Here is a 21622-nt window from a genome sequence, read left to right as displayed (position 1 = left end):
GAAAAGACCGGAAGTGACATCACCAAACGGAACTTGCTGAATCAAAACAATGGCCGACTGGAGCCAGCTAACGTTACGTTAAAAAAAAAAACATGAATGCTAGTTTCAACTGTAGATAAACAGGTGTGCATTATTTTTTAAAGACGATATCAGTGTTATGAGCAAATGATTCACTAGGTGTACTTTACGAGCAAGAAGCTAGCTGTTTGCGGCCTGCTTTGAGCGTCGCCATGAGTGATGTTGTCGAGAAGACTCTGTCTGCTCTCCCGAGCCTCCTTTCGCTAGACTCGCAGGCAGGAGCTGGGAAACTTTCTCCCTCCTCCAAATTAGGGAATCTGATCAAAGGAATCACCGAATTGACATCCAAACATGTGAGTACCGTAGCCAGCTCTCTGGCCAGTTGTCTTACACATTATGGTCAGCATCGATGATGACAGCAGTAGCATAGCTCAAATTAGGTGGCTAGCTATCTGTACACTTTCGCTAGAATTGATGGTGTATTAACTAGTGCCCACAGCCACCTGTCTAGCCACAATTAACCACCCTAAAACAAAACTGTAATTATTTACAAGTGTCCACTGATCCCCCGAATTCTATTCAACGTCAAGCCTATGCCGTATGCTTGAGACTGCGAGCCTAATTGATGTTGATTTATTAGGATCCCCATATTAGCTGACGCTAATACTGTGGTCTGACACAACGAAAAATACATTGCAGACAAAATACTTTACAATTTATATTAAACATATTGTGTGTCAGTCAGTTACACAAACATGTCTTTGCAGCACTTGACCATATGACTGGACAATTATCAAGATAAGATAAAACTAGAGCCTGCCGGACTTGCTTTGTGGAGTGTGGTGTCAAAAAAGCAGAGCATCTCTTTACTACAGACAAACCTCTCCCCATCTTTACAACCATTGACTCTATATGTTTTGGCCATGACAGTTTACAATCTAAAGTAATTTAGTCTCCTCAACTTGTTCAACAGCCACACTGTGGTACATTACCAGATTCAGCTTAGGTTTGGAATTTAGGATATGATTTGTACCAAATGCAATGCTCTTAGTTTTAGAGATGTTCAGGACCAGTTTATTACTGGCCACCCATTCCAAAACAGACTAACTCTTTGTTAAGGGTTTCAGTGACTTCATTAGCTGTGGTTGCTGATGTGTATATGGTTGAATCATCAGCATACATGGACACACATGCTTTGTTTAATGCCAGCGGCAGGTCATTGGAAAAATAGAAAAGAGTAGAACGCCTAGCTGCCCTGTGGTACACCACACTTTACATGTTTGACATTAAAGAAGCTTCCATTAAAGAAAACCCTTTGAGTTCTATTAGATAGATAACTCTGAATTCACAATATGGCAGAGCCTTTGAGTTCTATTAGATAGCTCTGAATTCACAATATGGCAGAGCCTTTGAGTTCTATTAGATAGCTCTGAATTCACAATATGGCAGAGCCTTTGAGTTCTATTTGATAGATAGCTCTGAATTCACAATATGGCAGAGCCTTTGAGTTCTATTAGATAGCTCTGAATTCACAATATGGCAGAGCCTTTGAGTTCTATTAGATAGCTCTGAATTCACAATATGTCAGAGCCTTTGAGTTCTATTAGATAGCTCTGAATTCACAATATGGCAGAGCCTTTGAGTTCTATTAGATAGCTCTGAATTCACAATATGGCAGAGCCTTTGAGTTCTATTTGATAGATAGCTCTGAATTCACAATATGGCAGAGCCTTTGAGTTCTATTAGATAGCTCTGAATTCACAATATGGCAGAGCCTTTGAGTTCTATTAGATAGCTCTGAATTCACAATATGGCAGAGCCTTTGAGTTCTATTAGATAGCTCTGAATTCACAATATGTCAGAGCCTTTGAGTTCTATTAGATAGCTCTGAATTCACAATATGTCAGAGCCTTTGAGTTCTATTAGATAGCTCTGAATTCACAATATGGCAGAGCCTTTGAGTTCTATTAGATAGCTCTGAATTCACAATATGTCAGAGCCTTTGAGTTCTATTAGATAGCTCTGAATTCACAATATGGCAGAGCCTTTGAGTTCTATTAGATAGCTCTGAATTCACAATATGGCAGAGGTTGAAAAGCCATAACGCATACATTTTCTCAACAGCAGGTTATGGTCAGTAATATCAAAGGCTGCAATGAAATTGGTACAGCTCCCACAATCTTTTTATCAATTTCTTTCAACCAATCATCAGTCATTTGTGCCAGTGCAGTACATGTTGAGTGCCCTTCTCTGAAAGTCTATTAATTTGTTTACAGAAATAGCATTGTATTTGGTCAACACACAATTTTTTCCAATAGTTTGCTAAGAGGGGAGGCAGGGTAGCCTAGTGGTTAGAGCGTTGGACTAGTAACCGAAATGTTTCATGTTCAAATCCCCGAGCTGACAAGGTACAAATCTGTCGTTCTGCCCCTGAACAGGCAGTTAACCCACTGTTCCTAGGCCGTCATTGTAAATAAGAATTTGTTCTTAACTGACTTGCCTGGTAAAATAAAGGTAAAATAAAAATAAAAACTACAAATTTAAAAGAGCTGGCAGCAAGCTGATAGGTCTGCTGTTAGAAACTGTAAAGGCAGCTTTACCACTCTTGGGTAAAGGAATGACTTTAGATTCCCTCCAGGTCTGAGGACAAAGACTTTCTTCTAGGCTCAGATTAAAGATATGACAGATAGGAGTGGCTATAGAGTCAGCTACCATCCTCAGTAACTTTCCATCTGAATTGTCAATGCCAGGAGGTTTGTCATTATTGATTGATAACAATACATGTTCCACCTCTCACACTAACTTTACAAAATTCAAACTTGGAATGCTTTTCTTTCATAATTTTTTTTATGCTGGAGTACGATGGCTCACTGTTCATTGTTGGCATTTCCTGCCTAAGTTTGCCCACTTTGCCAATGAAGTAATCATTAAATAAATGTCAACATCAAATGGTTTTGTGATGAGTAAGCCATCTGATTTGTTAAAGATGGAGTTGAATTTGTCTTTCTGCCCATAATTTCATTTAAATTACTCAAGTCTTTTTCCATCAATCTTTATATCATTGATCTTGGTTTCATAATAAAGTGTATTCTTTTTGTTGAGTTTAGTCACATCATTTCTCAATTTGCAGTAAGTCAGCCAGTCAGATGTGCAGCCAGACTTATTAGCCACTCCTTTTGCCACATCTCTTTCAACCATACAGTTTTTCAATTCCTCATCAATCCATGGAGCCTTAATAGTTCCAACAGTCAGTTTCTTAAATCAAATCAAATTTATTTATATAGCCCTTTGTACATCAGCTGATATCTCAAAGTGCTGTACAGAAACCCAGCCTAAAACCCCAAACAGCAAGCAATGCAGGTGTAGAAGCACATAGTTCTTCCTAGGCCAAAACCTAGGAAGAAACCTAGAGAGGAACCAGGCTATGTGGGGTGGCCAGTCCTCTTCTGGCTGTGCCGGGTGGAGATTATAACAGAACATGGCCAAGATGTTCAAATGTTCATAAATTACCAGCATGGTCCAATAATAATAAGGCAGAACAGTTGAAACTGGAGCAGCAGCACGACCAGGTGGACTGGGGACAGCAAGGAGTCATCATGTCAGGTAGTCCTGAGGCATGGTCCTAGGGCTCAGGTCCTCCGAGAGAGAGAAAGAAAGAGAGAATTAGAGAGAGCACACTTAAATTCACACAGGACACCGAATAGGACAGGAGAAGTACTCCAGATATAACAAACTGACCCTAGCCCCCCGACACATAAACTACTGCAGCATAAATACTGGAGGCTGAGACAGGAGGGGTCAGGAGACACTGTGGCTCCATCCGAGGACACCCCCGGACAGGGCCAAACAGGAAGGATATAACCCTTCAGGATATACACTGATGCATATATTAATATGAACTATTTTTTCAGCCCTTTCCTGTGTAGCTTATCAGAGATAATATGTAAAAGAGCAGAGCCTATGCAGGCCCCACTACACCTGACCCTCAACTCTATACAGACATTCCCATTGTCTTTATTTCCAGGAGGAGGAAAAACTTATTAAAAAGGAACTGGAGTCTATCAAGGAGCAGGTAGCATCTCCCAACACCACCATGGTAAGTCTCACTTCGTCACCCCTTCACACAGAGCAACACAAAGAGAGAGAGGCATTGCAATGTGTCCGTAAAAAAACGATAGACACTCACTTTGTTTTTAACGACATGAATCTGTCATCACTGAGGCGGATTTATAGATGTGTTTACTTGTATTATACGTGGAGTGTGTTACCCTGGCAACGGCTTTCTTAATAATTCCACCAGAGGGGAACCAAAACACGGTATTTTAACGCCTGTGTTGAATATTTGGACATTATTCTCAGTCGAATGGTTGCCGTATGATGATGTCATTTCAGCGTCAGATGAAGGAAATAATGGTGAGAGCCATCTACTGTGAGATGCTGGGTTACCAGGCGTCCTTCAGTTACATTCACGCCATCAAGCTGGCCCAGCAGGGCAGTGTCCTGGAGAAGAGAGTGGGTACGTTCCATAGACACACACATTCACAGGATGGGTGCGTTCCATAGACACACACATTCACAGGATGGGTACGTTCCATAGACACACACATTCACAGGATGGGTGCGTTCCATACACATACACATTCACAGGGTGGGTACGTTCCATAGACATACACATTCACAGGATGGGTGCGTTCCATAGACACACACATTCACAGGATGGGTACGTTCCATACACACACACACATTCACAGGATGGGTACGTTCCATAGACACACATAGGATGGGTACGTTCCATAGACACACACAGGATGGGTACGTTCCATACACACACATTCATAGGATGGGTACGTTCCATAGACATACACATTCACAGGATGGGTACGTTCCATAGACACACACATTCATAGGATGGATACGTTCCATAGACACACATTCATAGGATGGGTACGTTCCATACACATAGGATGGGTACGTTCCATAGACACACACATTCAGAGGATGGGTACGTTCCATATTCAGAGGATGGGTACGTTCCATATTCATAGGATGGGTACGTTCCATACTCATAGGATGGGTACGTTCCATACTCATAGGATGGGTACGTTCCATAGACACACACATTCACAGGATGGGTTCGTTCCATACACATAGGATGGGTACGTTCCATAGACACACACATTCACAGGATGGGTACGTTCCATACACACACACACATTCATAGGATGGGTGCGTTCCATAGACACACACATTCACAGGATGGGTACGTTCCATACACACACACACATTCATCGGATGGGTGCGTTCCATACACACACACACATTCATAGGATGGGTACGTTCCATAGACATAGGATGGGTACGTTCCATAGACACACAGTACCAGTCAAAAGTTTGGACACGCCTACTTATTCAAGGGTTTTTCTTTATTTTTACTATTTTCTACATTGTAGAATAATAGTGAAGACATCAAAACTATGAAATAACACATATGGAATCATGTAGTAACCAAAAAAGTGTTAAACAAATCTAAATATATTTTATATTTAAGATTATTCAAAGTAGCCACCCTTTGCCTTGATGACAGCTTTGCACACTCTTGGCATTCTCTCAACCAGCTTCACCTTAAATGCTTTTCCAACAGTCTTGAAGAAGTTCCCACATATGCTGAGCACGTGTTGGCTGCTGTCGTTTCTCTTTGCTTATTTGAGCTGTTCTTGCCATAATATGGACTTGGTTGTTTACCAAATAGGGCTATCTTCTGCATACCACCCCGACCTTGTCACCACACAACTGATTGGCTCAAACGCATTAAGAAGGAAAGAAATTCCACAAATTAACTTTGGAAATGGCACACTTAATTAATTGTTAATTGAAATGCATTCCAGGTGACTACCTCATGAAACTGGTTGAGAGAATGCCAAGAGTGTGCAAATCTGTCGTTTAAGGCAAAGGGTGGCTACTTTGAAGAATCTCAAATATAAAATATATTTTGATTTGTTTAACACTTTTTTGTTTACTACATGATTCCATATGTGTTATTTCATAGTTTGATGTCTTCATTATTATTCTACAATGTAGAAAATTGTGAAAAATAAAGAAAAGCCCCTTGAATGAGTAAGTGTGTCCAAACGTTTTACTGGTACTGTACATATTCATAGGATGTTATGTGTTCATATGATATTTTATATAAATAATCAGTATGATATATTCTCCCGGAATGATCATTTTGATTTGGTAACGATTCAGAAAGCCTAGCTTTACTGTAACACATTTGATTAAAATTCTAAGTATTTAATTTTTTTCTCCTAATGTGTCCAATAGTTCTGTTGATTTAATCTGTGTCTCCAGGTTACCTCGCTGTATCGTTGTTCCTTAATGAAACCGATGAGTTTCTGCTACTCCTGGTGAACACAGTCCTAAAGGTGCATTTTCAACCCTGATTTTGTTGTCCTTGGGTTTCCACATGCAGTAGTTGAATGAATATTGCAAGACGTTGTTGTTGTTGTTGTTGTTTTTATAGACTTGGTGGTGTTGTTGTTTTGACAGGATCTGCAGAGTACCAACCTGATCGAGGTGTGCATGGCTCTAACTGTCGTCAGTCAGATGTTTCCCAAAGATATGATACCTGCCATTCTACCGGTGGTGGAGGAGAAACTCACACATCCAAAGTAAGGACTTGAATATTACATACAGATCCTTATACTTTGCTCAGTCTCACTTTATGGGCAAATGTGACTTGAAGTGCAGGTGAGTGAAGTCATTCGTTTTGGTGTGTAATCTCTGTAGGCATTGAACCCACAACATCGCTGTTGCCTGTGTTATGACAACGCTCCGACCCATTTTCAGAACCCTTTTCAGAGCCCTTTTCAGAACCCTTTTCAGAGCCCTTTTCAGAACCCATTTTCAGAACTCTTTTCAGAGCCCTTTTCAGAGCCCTTTTCAGAACCCTTTTCAAAGCCCTTTTCAGAGCCCTTTTCAAAGCCCTTTTCAGAGCCCTTTTCAGAGCCCTTTTCAGAGCCCTTTTCAGAACCCTTTTCAGAGCCCTTTTCAGAGCCCTTTTCAGAACCCTTTTCAGAGCCCTTTTCAGAGCCCTTTTCAGAGCCCTTTTCAGAGCCCTTTTCAGAACCCTTTTCAGAGCCCTTTTCAGAGCCCTTTTCAGAGCCCTTTTCAGAGCCCTTTTCAGAGCCCTTTTCAGAACCCTTTTCAGAGCCCTTTTCAGAGCCCTTTTCAGAGCCCATTTTCAGAACCCATTTTCAGAGCCCTTTTCAGAACCCTTTTCAAAGCCCTTTTCAGAACCCTTTTCAGAGCCCTTTTCAGAGCCCTTTTCAGAGCCCTTTTCAGAACCCTTTTCAGAGCCCTTTTCAGAGCCCTTTTCAGAACCCTTTTCAAAGCCCTTTTCAGAACCCTTTTCAGAACCCATTTTCAGAGCCCTTTTCAGAACCCTTTTCAGAGCCCTTTTCAGAACCCTTTTCAGAGCCCTTTTTTTGGGGGGGGGGGTTCTGAAACGTAATGTCCTCAGAGAGGCAATACATCTTGCAGCAGTCATAAAACATATCACATCTAAAAAATGTTAACTAAATAGCAAAGGATATTTACAATCAAATAGGTGGTAGGGTAAGTGCAGTTTCACAAGGCTAAGAGCAATTAGGACCAACTGTTATCTGTCCACAGGGAGATCATCCGGAGGAAAGCAGTCCTGGCTCTGTACAAGTTCTACCTGATCGCACCTAACCAGGTGCAACACATCCACAGCAAGTTTAGGAAGGCCCTGTGTGACAAAGACCCCGGAGTCATGACAGCCTCTCTACACATCTACCTACAGCTCATCAAGGTACTTCCTGTCATAATGGCATAGTTTCTTCATCCATATCACTGGGGGTAAAAAACACTTGAGATAACTAGGCTCCCGAGTGGCGCAGCGGTCTAAAGGCACTGCATCTCAGTGCAAGAGGTCATCACTACAGTCCCTGGTTTGAATCCGGGCTGTATCACATCTGGCTGTGATTGGGAGTCCCATAGGGCCGCGCACAATTGGCCCAGCGGGTTTGGCCGGGGTAGGCTGTCATTTGTAAATAAGAATGTGTTCTTACATGTTCTTAACTGACTTGCCTAGTTAAATTTAAAAACTAAAAACTTGGGTAATCAAATAGACTAACAGTGGAATTGTTCTACCAATTCATTTTCACATTGATTACATAAATCACAAACATTTTGTTTTTAGTTGTGCCACGTAAGTACAGACTACACTAGCCAATGTGGTATCCTATAAGACTATAAGCAACTTGCTGTTTCCCCAACGTCTCCAGGAGAACCCAGAGAGTTATAAGGATCTGACCGGGAGCATGGTGACCATCCTGAGGCAGGTGGTAGGAGGTAAACTCCCCCTGGACTTCAACTACCACAGTGTTCCTGCTCCCTGGCTTCAGATACAGCTGCTCAGGATACTGGCCTACCTGGGGAAGGAAGACCAGGGGTACAGTAATATATCATATCATTCTAGATATGTCCGTCCACACCCCGCCCCTTCACATTCTGGTGTCACCTGATTGGGTAGAACTCTGGGCCTGTTAGCCCTGAAATAAGAAGTACTTGGTATGTAGATTGTCCATGAAGCTTTTTTAGTTCAGCTGTTGCCTGGGAGACCGGCCCTATAATCGTTGTCTATTTAGGTGAGAGTTTGTCGTAGTCTCAGATGGGCATCTCCGTTTTCTAACTTAAGATGTTCCTCTGGGTTTTTTACAGCACTAGTGAGATGATGTATGATGTACTGGAGGAGTCGTTAAGAAGAGCAGAGATGAATCACAACATTACTTACGGTACGGTATTACTTAAGGTGTCCTCTGCGAGAGTTGTCAGAACACATCTGCCCTGCATGCACAGACATTGTTGCACCCCACCCCCCACCCCCCATTCTTTTGGTTTAACTTCCTTGTTATTTTTCAGCCATTTTATTTGAGTGTGTGAAGACCATCTATACAGTTCATCCAAAGTCACAACTGTTGGAGAAAGCAGCAGAATGTATCGGGAACTTTGTCCTATCGCCTAAGATCAACCTCAAATATCTGGGTAAGATCCCACCATGTTCAGTGTGCTCAGAAGTTGGGCCTAATCCTTTTTTTACATGATGTTAATAGTGATCATAGGACATCCATTAAAACCAGTTTACAAACCACAACTGTTTTGTACTTCCGTTGTATTGACGTAATTGAAAGAACTTGCCTGCTGGACACTCCTATGGTGAGTAATGTGTGTGTGTGTGTGTGTGTGTGTGTGTGTGTGTGTGTGATCTCAGGTCTGAAGGCTCTGACGTACGTGGTGCAGCAGGATGCTAACCTGGCCCTGCCTCACCAGATGACCATCATAGAGTGTCTGGACCACTCTGACGTCATCATTAAGCGCGAGGTGAGTCATCATGGTTTCTGGACCACTCTGACATCATCATTAAGCGCGAGGTCAGTCATAGTGTATGGACCACTGTGACATAATCATTAAGGGCGAGATAAGGCATCATAGTGTCTGGACCATTCTGACATCATCTTTAAGCGCGAGGTCCATCATCATAGTGTCTGGACCACACTGACATCATCATTAAGCGTGAGGTGAGTCAGGCAGGAGATGCCATGGTGTGGCAGGGCTTTGGGCTTTGGCATTTACTGTACTCATAGGTGGGGTTGCAAAATTCTAAACGTTATTCCCAAAGTTCCAAGGTTTTCAATAGATCTCAGTTGGAGGATTCCCGGAATAAGTAGTGAGTGAACTTGGAATCCTCCTACCGGGATTTGTGGGGGAAAACACCTGGGAACTTTGGTAACGTTTCCAGAATTTAACAACCCTTCTTGACGTGTCAATCAATATGCCCCCCCCCCCCCCCTCCCTTCCCCTCCTCTCCCCAACAGACACTAGAGTTACTCTTCCGCATCACCAATGCCCAGAACGTTACAGTGATCGTCGAGAAGATGCTGGAGTTCCTCAGGCTGACCTGTGACGACTACAGCACTATAGACCTCGTGGGGAAAGTAGCAGAACTAGCTGAAAAATATCCTTTCAGTATTGAGTCTTGACCATGGGAACTGACCGTGGGAACTGACCGTGGGAACTGACCGTGGGAACTGACCGTGGGAACTGACCGTGGGAACTGACCGTGGGAACATCATGCTATGGAAATGGGTTTCCTTAGAACTAGTAGCTAGTAGCTACAATCAAAGGCGTTCATGATATTGCTGTTGGGTTTCTCTCTGTTGATTGCAGGCCTGGCTAACAAGTGTATCAGTGAGATCTGGAGAAACCCAGAACTGCTGGACCTGAGACTATGATGATGATAATGGGACAGACAGTTTTGTATCTGTTCTTTTTTTTGGTGTGTAATTGTACCCCATTTTTCTCCCCGATTTCATGATATCCAATTGCGATCCAATTACGATCTTGTTTCATCTCCCGGGCACGGGAGAGGCGAAGGTCGAGTTCATGCGTCATCCAAAAACATAACCCTCAAGCTGCGCTTCTTAACACCCTCTCACTTAACCCGGAAGCCAGCCTCCCCAATTTGTTAGAGGGAACACCGTTCCCCCTCCTCCTCCTGGGATTGAACCGCAGGCTGTAGTGACGTCTCAAGCACTGCGCCACTCGGGAGGCCAGTTTGTATCTGTTCTGTTGTCTGCTCTTTTATTCATGGCCCCAATCCCAATGGTCTGTTGTTCCTATAAACACTCTACGTATGCCCCAGACAATGTCTGGTTCATCCAGACTATGAACTCTGTGTTCTCTCTGGGGGGAGACGTGATGCAGCCTGACATCCCTAACAACTTCCTGAGACTACTGGCTGAAGGTAAATCAACCAATGGACACGCTGAACCTGGTTCGTTGTGGTTTCAGGTGGTACTAGTGATTGACATTTAATTCCATTTGTGTCAGGTTGAGGTCTTGTCCATTTCAATTCAGGAAGCAAACTGACATTTTACGTTTTTCACATAAAAAATGTAGGAAAATTAGAATTTAAATGTGAGTTTACTTCCCAAATGGCCTTAATTGAATGGAATTGACCCCATCCATGGTTTTACATGCCGTAATTGATTCCAGGTGTTAATGCCTGCCTCTGCTGCTCCAGGTGTTGATAATGTGGAGGACAGGCAGCTGAGGCTATTTGCTGTGGACTCCTACGTGTCCTTACTACAGGGGGAGACGGCCAAGCTGCCCCAACGCTTCCTACAGGTCATCAGCTGGGTCAGTACACTGTCCTGTCCTGGATACTGCTAAAATGATTTAACTCTGTTTCCAGTTTCAATGGATGACATTTAAAGAGGCATTTTATTTAGATTGTTTCTTAAATGAATCAGGGTTGTGATTTATTCCTGACGAATAATTAATTCCTACTTTCTGATATCAACATTCAAATAGACTTACCCCAAACCACAGAAATGTAACTTCCTGATCACCTCTGTGATTTTCCCTGGTCCCTACTGTAGGTGCTGGGTGAGTATTCCTACCTGAGAGAGGAGGAATCAGACCCGGGCAGCGTGATGAGACTGCTGGCCAGACTACTGGACCAGAGACACACCTCCACTGAGACCAGGAGCTGGGTACTGGGGGCCATGACCAAGCTGTGCTCCAGCCCAGTGTCTGTGGCCCTGGCCAGGGATGTGTGTGAGAGGTACTTGTCTTCCCTGTGTCCCACAGTCTGTTCGGGCTAACATTCCACTCGGTGTCACATTTTGAGATTTTAGTCATTTAGCAGACGCTCTTATCCAGAGCGATCACGTGCCTTGCTCAAGGGCACATCGGCATGTTTTTTGTGTGTTTTTTTTAACCTTGTCAGCTCAGGGATTCGAACCAGCGACCTTTCGGTTACTGGCCCAACGCTCTAATTTCTAGGCTACCTGCCACCTCTATATGACACAGAGTAGGTAGTGGGATGTTAGCACAAAACCGGGCTGAATTTCAGGCTTATTTCCTACGCTCACACTTCTCACTAGCTGGTTTTGCTTGTAGTGGATCTTCTGAAGATGTCAGAAGATTCTTGTAATGTGATATGTGTTTTTGACCTGCTTTAGATGAATGCGCTAACTAAGTCTGTAATTTGATGTAAATGCAGGTACTCTGGGTCTCTGAATACGGTGCTCCGGCAAAAGGCCCAGGAACTGATGATCCTTAGCCAGGATGCAAAGCTCCGAGCCAGGGTACTGCCAGCCGAGGGCAGGCTAGAAAGCCTGGAGGTACACCGTCATCTCTTGGCAAAACTTGCACTGCTACCCCACGGAACGTCACTGGCTCTATAAAACAAAATGTTTATCCTCCTTATTTAAACTTTATTCAACCAGGTTGTCTCTCTGGCCAAGAGCAGACATCCCAATGTATTGAACTACTTTAATATTATATAAGTTGATCTAATCATTTCCTGTCTGAGTGGTGCATAATTTCCTGTCTGAGTTGGCTGTGGTGTTCGTTTCATTCCTCAGGTAGACTCGTCCCTGTCCTTCCTGGATGGCTATGTGTCGGAGGCGTTGGCTGCTGGGGCAGCTCCTTACAAATCGCCTCATCAGAGGCAGGAGGACCTGGTCCAGGAGAAAGGTAACAAGTTGACATCCTCCACTTTTGTTGTTTTACTATGAAAAATATTTGTAATTATTTACAATTTTTATAATTACTTCCTGTGATCATATGTTGGTAAAATAGCTGGCTGACTGTGGCTAGCTGACTAAGTCGCTTTGGAAAAAGTGTCTGCTAAATGGAGTGTGTGTGTAATATATATATATATCAATAGTTTCATGCTGTTTCGTTTTTTGACACAAAAGACATTTCACTACCCAGACACGTCAAATCCAGTCCATTTAACCCTCTACAGTGCCTTGCGAAAGTATTCATTTATTGGATATTTCAAACTTTTTTAACATATCAAAAACTGAAAAATTGGGCGTGCAAAATTATTCAGCCCCCTTAAGTTAATACTTTGTAGCGCCACCTTTTGCTGCGATTACAGCTGTAAGTCGCTTGGGGTATGTCTCTATCAGTTTTGCACATCGAGAGACTGAATTTTTTTCCCATTCCTCCTTGCAAAACAGCTCGAGCTCAGTGAGGTTGGATGGAGAGCATTTGTGAACAGCAGTTTTCAGTTCTTTCCACAGATTCTCGATTGGATTCAGGTCTGGACTTTGACTTGGCCATTCTAACACCTGGATATGTTTATTTTTGAACCATTCCATTGTAGATTTTGCTTTATGTTTTGGATCATTGTCTTGTTGGAAGACAAATCTCCGTCCCAGTCTCAGGTCTTTTGCAGACTCCATCAGGTTTTCCAGAATGGTCCTGTATTTGGCTCCATCCATCTTCCCATCAATTTTAACCATCTTCCCTGTCCCTGCTGAAGAAAAGCAGGCCCAAACCATGATGCTGCCACCACCATGTTTGACAGTGGGGATGGTGTGTTCAGCTGTGTTGCTTTTACGCCAAACATAATGTTTTGCATTGTTGCCAAAAAGTTCAATTTTGGTTTCATCTGACCAGAGCACCTTCTTCCACATGTTTGGTGTGTCTCCCAGGTGGCTTGTGGCAAACTTTAAACAACACTTTTTATGGATATCTTTAAGAAATGGCTTTCTTCTTGCCACTCTTCCATAAAGGCCAGATTTGTGCAATATACAAAGATTGTTGTCCTATGGACAGAGTCTCCCACCTTAGCTGTAGATCTCTGCAGTTCATCCAGAGTGATCATGGGTCTCTTGGCTGCATCTCTGATCAGTCTTCTCCTTGTATGAGCTGAAAGTTTAGAGGGACGGCCAGGTCTTGGTAGATTTGCAGTGGTCTGATACTCCTTCCATTTCAATATTATCGCTTGCACAGTGCTCCTTGGGATGTTTAAAGCTTGGGAAATCTTTTTGTATCCAAATCCGGCTTTAAACTTCTTCACAACAGTATCTCGGACCTGCCTGGTGTGTTCCTTGTTCTTCATGATGCTCTCTGCGCTTTTAACGGACCTCTGAGACTATCACAGTGCAGGTGCATTTATACGGAGACTTGATTACACACAGGTGGATTGTATTTATCATCATTAGTCATTTAGGTCAACATTGGATCATTCAGAGATCCTCACTGAACTTCTGGAGAGAGTTTGCTGCACTGAAAGTAAAGGGGCTGAATAATTTTGCACGCCCAATTTTTTTTTGTTAAAAAAGTTTGAAATATCCAATAAATGTCGTTCCACTTCATGATTGTGTCCCACTTGTTGTTGATTCTTCACAAAAAAATACAGTTTTATATCTTTATGTTTGAAGCCTGAAATGTGGCAAAAGGTTGCAAAGTTCAAGGGGGCCGACTACTTTCGCAAGGCACTGTACATATTCATTGTTATTGTCTGGTGTTTTTTAACATGGCTGCTGGTAACAATGGCTGCTGGTAACAATGGCTGCTGGTAACAATGGCTGCTGGTAACAATGGCTGCTGGTAACAATGGCTGCTGGTAACAATGGCTGCTGGTAACATTGGCTGCTGGTAACAATGGCTGCTGGTAACAATGGCTGCTGGTAACAATGGCTGCTGGTAACAATGGCTGCTGGTAACATTGGCTGCTGGTAACAATGGCTGCTGGTAACAATGGCTGCTGGTAACAATGGCTGCTGTATGACAAATTACTTCTCTTGAGGATACATAAAGTGTCTTCCCATCTCTTTCTCAGCTCTGAGCCTGGAGCCCTATGGTCTGTCCCTGCCGGTCAGTCTGTCGTCCTGCAGCATCACAGACAGACTGACAGACAGACGGTCTCCTACTCTGCTCTCCATGAGCTCAGGCCTGTCTGGAAATAGCACTGAGCTATCTCACCAAGAAGGGTATGTTCTCATCACTCTCAGTGTCCACTAATGATGATGAAATAAGACAACTGAATTTGGCTTCAACTATGCAAAAAAAAAAACACAAGTCTCTATGGTTGTCAGTGTGTAACTCAGACGGACTAACTCACCTTCGGGGCTTTGGGTTATATTAGTACGCCATGTTATTTTAACCAATAAGTAGCATATACACTGAGTCTACAAAACATTAGGAACACCACCTTCCTAATATAGTGTTGCACCACCTTGTGCTCTCTGAACAGCCTCAATTTGTCGGGGTCATGAACTCTACAAGATGTCGAAAGCCACTGGGATAGTGGCCCATGTTGACTCCAGTGCTTCCCACAGTTGTGTCAAGTTGGCTGGATGTCCTCTGGTTGGTGACCCATTGTTGATACACACAGGAAACTGTTGAGCGTGAAAAAACCCCAGCAGTGTTGCAGTTCTTGACTATAGAATATTGATGATTTGTTAAAGTAGTAAAAAAAAAAGCTTCCTTACCTCAGGCTGCACACCCTCTTCTCTCATCAACTGATCATATTTACACCCGTCAGACTATTCTCAATTTAATCTTGTATGTAAAATTAGTTCCGATTTTTAGAATGGGCCCATTTTATCAAATGAACAGGAACAGGAACGGGAGGAAAAAGCATGAATAGCGAAGGGAGGTCGCGCAGTCCGTTTTGTAGGCTACTTTGGTTTTATAGCGGAGCATGTGCTTAATATGAACAGCCTGAGAAATAAATACAATAAAACCCTTATTTCACTCCACGATCCAACCCCCTTTTTATGAAGAGGATGCTCTCGCTGGCGCGACAGGTGATATTTCACCCCAAACTCTGTATGCCATGGGCTCTCAAACCTTATTCCTGCAGCTACCCAGTGCTTAACTTGAGAAACCCAAGTGAAATCTGTTCGAGAACATCGATAGTAAGATGTTTTTGCAAAACAAAACATATTTCACTAAAATAAAACTGAGGAGCCTAATGTGCTTAATATGAGCAGCTGAGAAATAAATAGAATAAAACCCTTATTTCACTCCACGACCCAACCCCCTTTTTTATGAAGAGGATGCTCTCGCCGGCGCAACATGCTCAACCGTTTTATCTCACTAAACTGTTGACAAGCCCGTCTGCGCGCTCTAGGAAGGAATGGAGGGGAGAGAGGAGGTGATTGAAAAGCATGGTGGTGAGGTATTCTGGAGCTAAAGGTAACGTGCGTCACCCAATTTAATTATTAAAAACAATATTCATTTTACCTGGCTATTCAACATCAAGTACAGAAATTCACTTTATTTGTAGGCTAACTCTGTAAACCGCCCGGCACAATCAAAGAACCAACTACAGCGCTTTGGCCTATACGTTCTACAATTAGTTTTAATTTTGGAGTATAGGCTAAACCAATTAAGTACCAAAGACATCTTGAGTCAGTTTTGTATAATATGCGCTTAGGCTATTTATGGTATAAAAGGCACAATCATAATATTTGGACTCGGGCTCTTAAGCCTATGCATCAGCTCTAATATGGTTGTTTTTGAGTTAATCGATCACCTTTAGAAAGCGCTGTCCATTTCGTTGTTGTTAGGCTTTGAAACCACATCCACAATAACCATGTTTTACACTGTTTCAACCTGCTGTTGAACTTCTTTCTTCAAATTGATCATCACAGTGAGGTGAGTTTTAACAGTAAGATAGGCCAACTGTTTCAATGATAAGTTTTAGATGTGATTTTCGATTGCATTTCCACTTATGTCAGAGTGGTTAGAGGGACAATAGAGCCCTGAGTACCAGGCCATTAGGACCTGATGGAGGGACAGTAGAGCCCTGAGTACCAGGCCATTAGGACCTGATGGAGGGACAGTAGAGCCCTGAGTACAAGGCCATTAGGACCTGATGGAGGGACAGTAGAGCCCTGAGTACCAGGCCATTAGGACCTGATGGAGGGACAGTAGAGCCCTGAGTACCAGGCCATTAGGACCTGATGGAGGGACAGTAGAGCCCTGAGTACCAGGCCTTTATGACCTGATGGAGGGACAGTAGAGCCCTGAGTACCAGGCCATTAGGACCTGATGGAGGGACAGTAGAGCCCTGAGTACCATGACCTGATGGTCATAATGGTCACCGCAACAGCCCTAGACTCAGTGTATAATGAGAACAGTATTGGTCCAAGAACAGAGCCTTGAAGAACGTCGACATTTACCGTAGATTGTCAGAGGAATTTAAACCAGACTGATGACATGTTCTTTGATATAATCTTGTAGAAGACCCAGGTTAGTATCCCAATGTTATTTCAGCTCTACCACTCTGAAGTTGGAGGGGGTGAAGAGGGTGTGGGGGAAGGACGGGTACCTGGCCCAGCAGCAGAGTGCAGGTGAGACCCCAACCCCCCTAGTGGAGCTGCCCAATCCCCTGCTGTCCCCTCAGAGCCCACCCTCCCAGACACAGAAACCATCCTCCGGACTTGAGCCTGACCAGGAGAAACGGCAGCTGGCCTCGTCGCTCTTTGTTGGCCTGGGGTCCCACAACTCTGTGTGTCTGGTGAGATTACCTTCTACTGTTTGGTTGTTCATTAAGCATTGCCAATCAGCCAATCAATCAAATGTATTTAAGGCTTTATTTAAACCCTTTAACATCAATAGTTGTCAAAGTGCTTTACGGTAACCTGGCCTAGACTTCAAAGCAGAAACATACAGGTGCTTTAGCTATCAGCTCACGTCGGAGTACTTTTTTATTTTTTATTTAACCTTTATTTAACTAGGTAAGTCAGTTAAGAACAAATTCGTATTTGTTGCCTGAGTGCTGTTAAATATCGGCTGGTACTCTCCCCAACAGATGGGCCGAGCCGAGACGGCGCCCCGACACTTCAGAAGGAAACCCAGAGGGGAGTCATCATCAGGCGCCAGCGAAGGCTCCTCTAACTCCTCCCACTCGTCTTGCAGCGCTGCCGTTGACAACCTTCTGCTTAGCAACCTACTGGACTCGACCACTGTGGCCTCAGAGGGGGGTGCTGCTACCACCACCACACCTCAACAGACCTCCCAAAGAACACTGGACCATACCACTAGCAACGGTAACCCCCATGTAGAGGGGACGGAGCAGAGAGTAGAGGCAGGAGGACCTCTCTCTCTAATCAGGGGAAATGGCATGGTGGCTGTTGTACCGCCCACACACACACAGACAGACCCACAAACACAACAAGATCTACACCCAGCTCCAGCCCTAGAGAGACCCAGGGACCTCCCTCTCGCCTCCCACCTGCCAGCAGAGCTCTCTGGGCTGGCCCGCTCTGAGTTCACCCCCCTCTGCTCGGACCAGGACTCCAGCCTGGCTCTGTCAGCCTGTAGAGTGTATAAAGAGGATGCCTTAGTGTTGCTGGTCTTCATTTCCAACAACAATGACTCAGCGCTCCACCAGATGGTGCTGCAACTCACCTGCAAAGAACTGGAGGTATATATTTTTCAGACTGGCCTTAACAACAAAGTTCCCTTCTCTTTTTTCAGAAATCCTGGTTGGAAGATCCCGGAATCAAGACAGAAATACCAGGGGATCCTCCAACCGGGATTTAAAAAAAACACAGATCTTTTGTGAAAGTTTCAGGAATTCTTGCAGCTCGTAAATCATGTCAGACTGATTACTCTCATGTTGTTTTCCCCCTCAGATCTCCTGTATCTCAGGTAGTCCGTTAAAGGAGGTTAAGGGTCACAGCGTGTCGGTTTGTCTGCACACTGTTGTCATGAAGAGAGCCTCAGTCCAGGTGGAGCTGGCTGGGTTACTGTCCTACCAGAGACCCCTGGGCCAGCCCCAGGCAGCACAGTTCTCACTGAGCCTCTCTCTGAAACACTTCCTCAGGTAAAATTACTGCTATCTGTAACTATCAGCACTGTCTTACAGGTTACCCTGGATCCTAACCTCTCACGGGCAGACTATGTGAACAGGAATGGTACTGTAGAGCTGTCATAATGCAACAGCGAAGTGGGAAAACATTTCAGCGCTCAGTCACTACTCTAAAGTCCTTCTGGATAAGAGCGTCTGCTAAATGACTCGAATATAACGACAGGGATACGTGAGAACTAGCAGCATTAGTTCCGGTGCTTTGGACAAATCACGATTTCTCAGGTGTTGGCATCTTTTGAATTTCTGAAGCGGAGGGGACAGTTAGGCCCCTAGACTTGTCCGTAACTTGTAAAGAGAGAGAGAGGTCGGAGCACTTTGTTCTGGTTCCGATCCCAGTTCTATCTCTCCTCTTAACACGTATGGACCCATAACTGGAGCATCTGACCAATAACATGAGACTTCTTAGTCCTGGGTTAACTGGTCAACAGGTCCACCCCTACTTTCACAGGTCCACCCCTACTTTCACAGGTCAACTCCTACTTCACAGGTCAACTCGTCCCCTACTTCACAGGTCCACTCGTCCCCTACTTCACAGGTCTACTGCTACTTCACAGGTCAACTTCTACTTCACAGGTCCACTCCTACTTCACAGGTCCACTCCTACTCCTACTTCACAGGTCCACTCCTACTCCTACTTCACAGGTCCACTCCTACTCCTACTTCACAGGTCCACTCCTACTCCTACTTCACAGGTCCACTCCTACTCCTACTTCACAGGTCAACTTCTACTTCACAGGTCCACTCCTACTTCACAGGTCCACTCCTACTCCTACTTCACAGGTCCACTCCTACTCCTACTTCACAGGTCCACTCCTACTTCACAGGTCCACTCCTACTTTACAGGTCAACTTCTACTTCACAGGTCCACTCCTACTCATACTTCACAGGTCCACTTCTACTTCACAGGTCCACTTCTACTTCACAGGTCCACTCCTACTTCACAGGTCAACTCGTCCCCTGCTTCACAGGTCAACTCCTACTTCACAGGTCAACTCGTCCCCTACTTCACAGGTCAACTCGTCCCCTACTTCACAGGTCCACTCGTCCCCTACTTCACAGGTCAACTCCTACTTCACAGGTCCACTCCTACTCCTACTTCACAGGTCCACTCCTACTTCACAGGTCAACTCCTACTTCACAGGTCAACTCCTTCCCCTACTTCACAGGTCAACTCTTGCTCCTACTTCATAGGCACTATGGCAACAATTCCATCTGGCCTATCATAGGGGAAGATGGAGCTACCACCCTATTGCTTACATCTCAGATCTACACCTAGTGACTAGGGGGGCCTCTGTTAGCCACTACTACTTCCTGTGTGTGCACACTGTTGACATTCTACTTCCTGTTTGTGTTTATGCAGGCCGTTGACTGTGTCCACAGGAGATTATGGGAAAATGTGGTTGTCTTTCTCTCATGACTTGAAGCAGAACCTTCGACTGGTAACAACAGAACACCAAGAACCTCTGACGGCCACACTGGACGCGCTGAAGGGCAAACTACACCTCCACGTTGTCGACATCATAGGTCAGCAGGTGGCACGCTCTCATCTTAACGTTTTAACCCAGCCCTGGCCATTTTAGAAAATCTCATGCCTATCATAATACTGTTATTGTACATCTTACTGTCATACACGGTTGTTAATGCCACTTCATCAGGAAGTGGGTAATGGTAGTTTATTACTTTTGACCTTTTCCCTTTAGGGTCGGAGGGCATCGTGGCGTGCCGGCTGCTTCAGGGTCCAGGTCAGGGTCAGCCATGTCTGCTTCACTGTCGTGTCAACGCTGACTCTCTGGCCGTGTGGCTGCGCTCCCCTGTCCCTGAGCTGCCGGACTCCCTCCTCTACCACTGTCAGAAAGCCCTGACGGAGACCTGAGCCGGGCCGTGTCTCATTCCAGGAAGTTGTTCCCTTCCTTCAGCCTTCGTTCACCTCACTGATCATTTTTTTTAGAAGTTAAATGGCAGGGACTAAGGATGCGCTTAGACAGGCAGCCCAATTCTGATTAAAAAAACACTAATCGGTCTAATCCAATCAGCTCTGAAGATCTGATGTGATTGGTCAAAAGATCAATTAGTAGAGAGAAGAAAAAAAAGAGAATTGGACTGCCTGTCTTTGGTTTACACCTGACCAGTTGTTTGTCTCATCGGTAAAGGAGAGTCGACAAGGACAAAGGGGAGGAAACCACTTTATGGAATGAAGTGCAGCCCTGCGCTCACAGGCCCCAAGCACCACCACTGAGGGGCCAACGGAAGTACATAGAATCTCCTCATTGAAGCAATCACACAGAGACATACAGTGGAAAGCAGCTGATGTTATGTGTCCTTGTCTTTGCAGTACAGTGTTTGCTATATATTTTTCTCAAGTGATTTCACGTGGTTTCATTAAAAAAATAAAATAAATTATGCTCATGTATTTAATGCGTTTTTAACGGGAACAACTCATTGTTCTTATCGCTTCACATAGCTCTTTGTGAAAACGTGAGCTGTGAACCTCAGAAGGAACTAGAAGGAAAGCGTGCTCTGTATTAGACGCTCTCTAGAAATAAACACTTATTAAATGAGGAGTTCAGTGGTCTCTCAGTTCTACCAGCTTTGACTTGACTTAATAAGCTTCACTATCTGTGTGAGAAGGAAGCCCAGGATGTCTAGAAGTCATTGGATTCTTGGCCATGTTTCCCATTTGATCTTTTACCTGATCATTGGTCTTATTGGTCTCCTTGACTGTTTTTGACTTGACTCTTTCTCCTCTCGCTCTCTCCCTCCTCTCTTTCTCCTCTCGCTCTCTTCCTCCTGTCTCCCTCTCTATTCCTCCTCTCTCCCTCTCTCTTTCTCCTCTCGCTCTCTCCCTCCCTCTCTCTTCCTCCTTTCTCCTCTCGCTCTCTCCCTCCTCTCTTCCTT

General features: G+C 44.2%; 1 protein-coding gene across 1 annotated transcript; it reads left to right on the top strand.

Annotated features, from left to right (window-relative positions):
- On the top strand, nucleotides 1–21284 carry ap4e1 (adaptor related protein complex 4 subunit epsilon 1). Its single transcript, XM_036968849.2, has 22 exons — nucleotides 1–371; nucleotides 4043–4114; nucleotides 4411–4534; nucleotides 6367–6440; nucleotides 6565–6686; nucleotides 7690–7849; nucleotides 8325–8491; nucleotides 8761–8834; nucleotides 8962–9084; nucleotides 9311–9420; nucleotides 9915–10054; nucleotides 10731–10843; nucleotides 11123–11238; nucleotides 11481–11665; nucleotides 12107–12227; nucleotides 12471–12582; nucleotides 14684–14834; nucleotides 17128–17371; nucleotides 17666–18280; nucleotides 18492–18682; nucleotides 20088–20251; nucleotides 20428–21284. The coding sequence occupies exons 1-22, from the start codon at nucleotides 231–233 to the stop codon at nucleotides 20598–20600; spliced, it is 3492 nt and encodes a 1163-aa protein (XP_036824744.2). The 5' UTR covers nucleotides 1–230; the 3' UTR covers nucleotides 20601–21284.
- Nucleotides 21285–21622: the final 338 nt, after the last annotated feature.

Source organism: Oncorhynchus mykiss, chromosome 4, assembly GCF_057628025.1.
Source record: "Oncorhynchus mykiss isolate SJ-2025 chromosome 4, ASM5762802v1, whole genome shotgun sequence".
Taxonomy (NCBI): domain Eukaryota; kingdom Metazoa; phylum Chordata; class Actinopteri; order Salmoniformes; family Salmonidae; genus Oncorhynchus; species Oncorhynchus mykiss.
The sequence above is the reverse complement of the archived record's forward strand: the minus strand, read 5'-3'. Positions and strand labels throughout refer to the sequence as shown.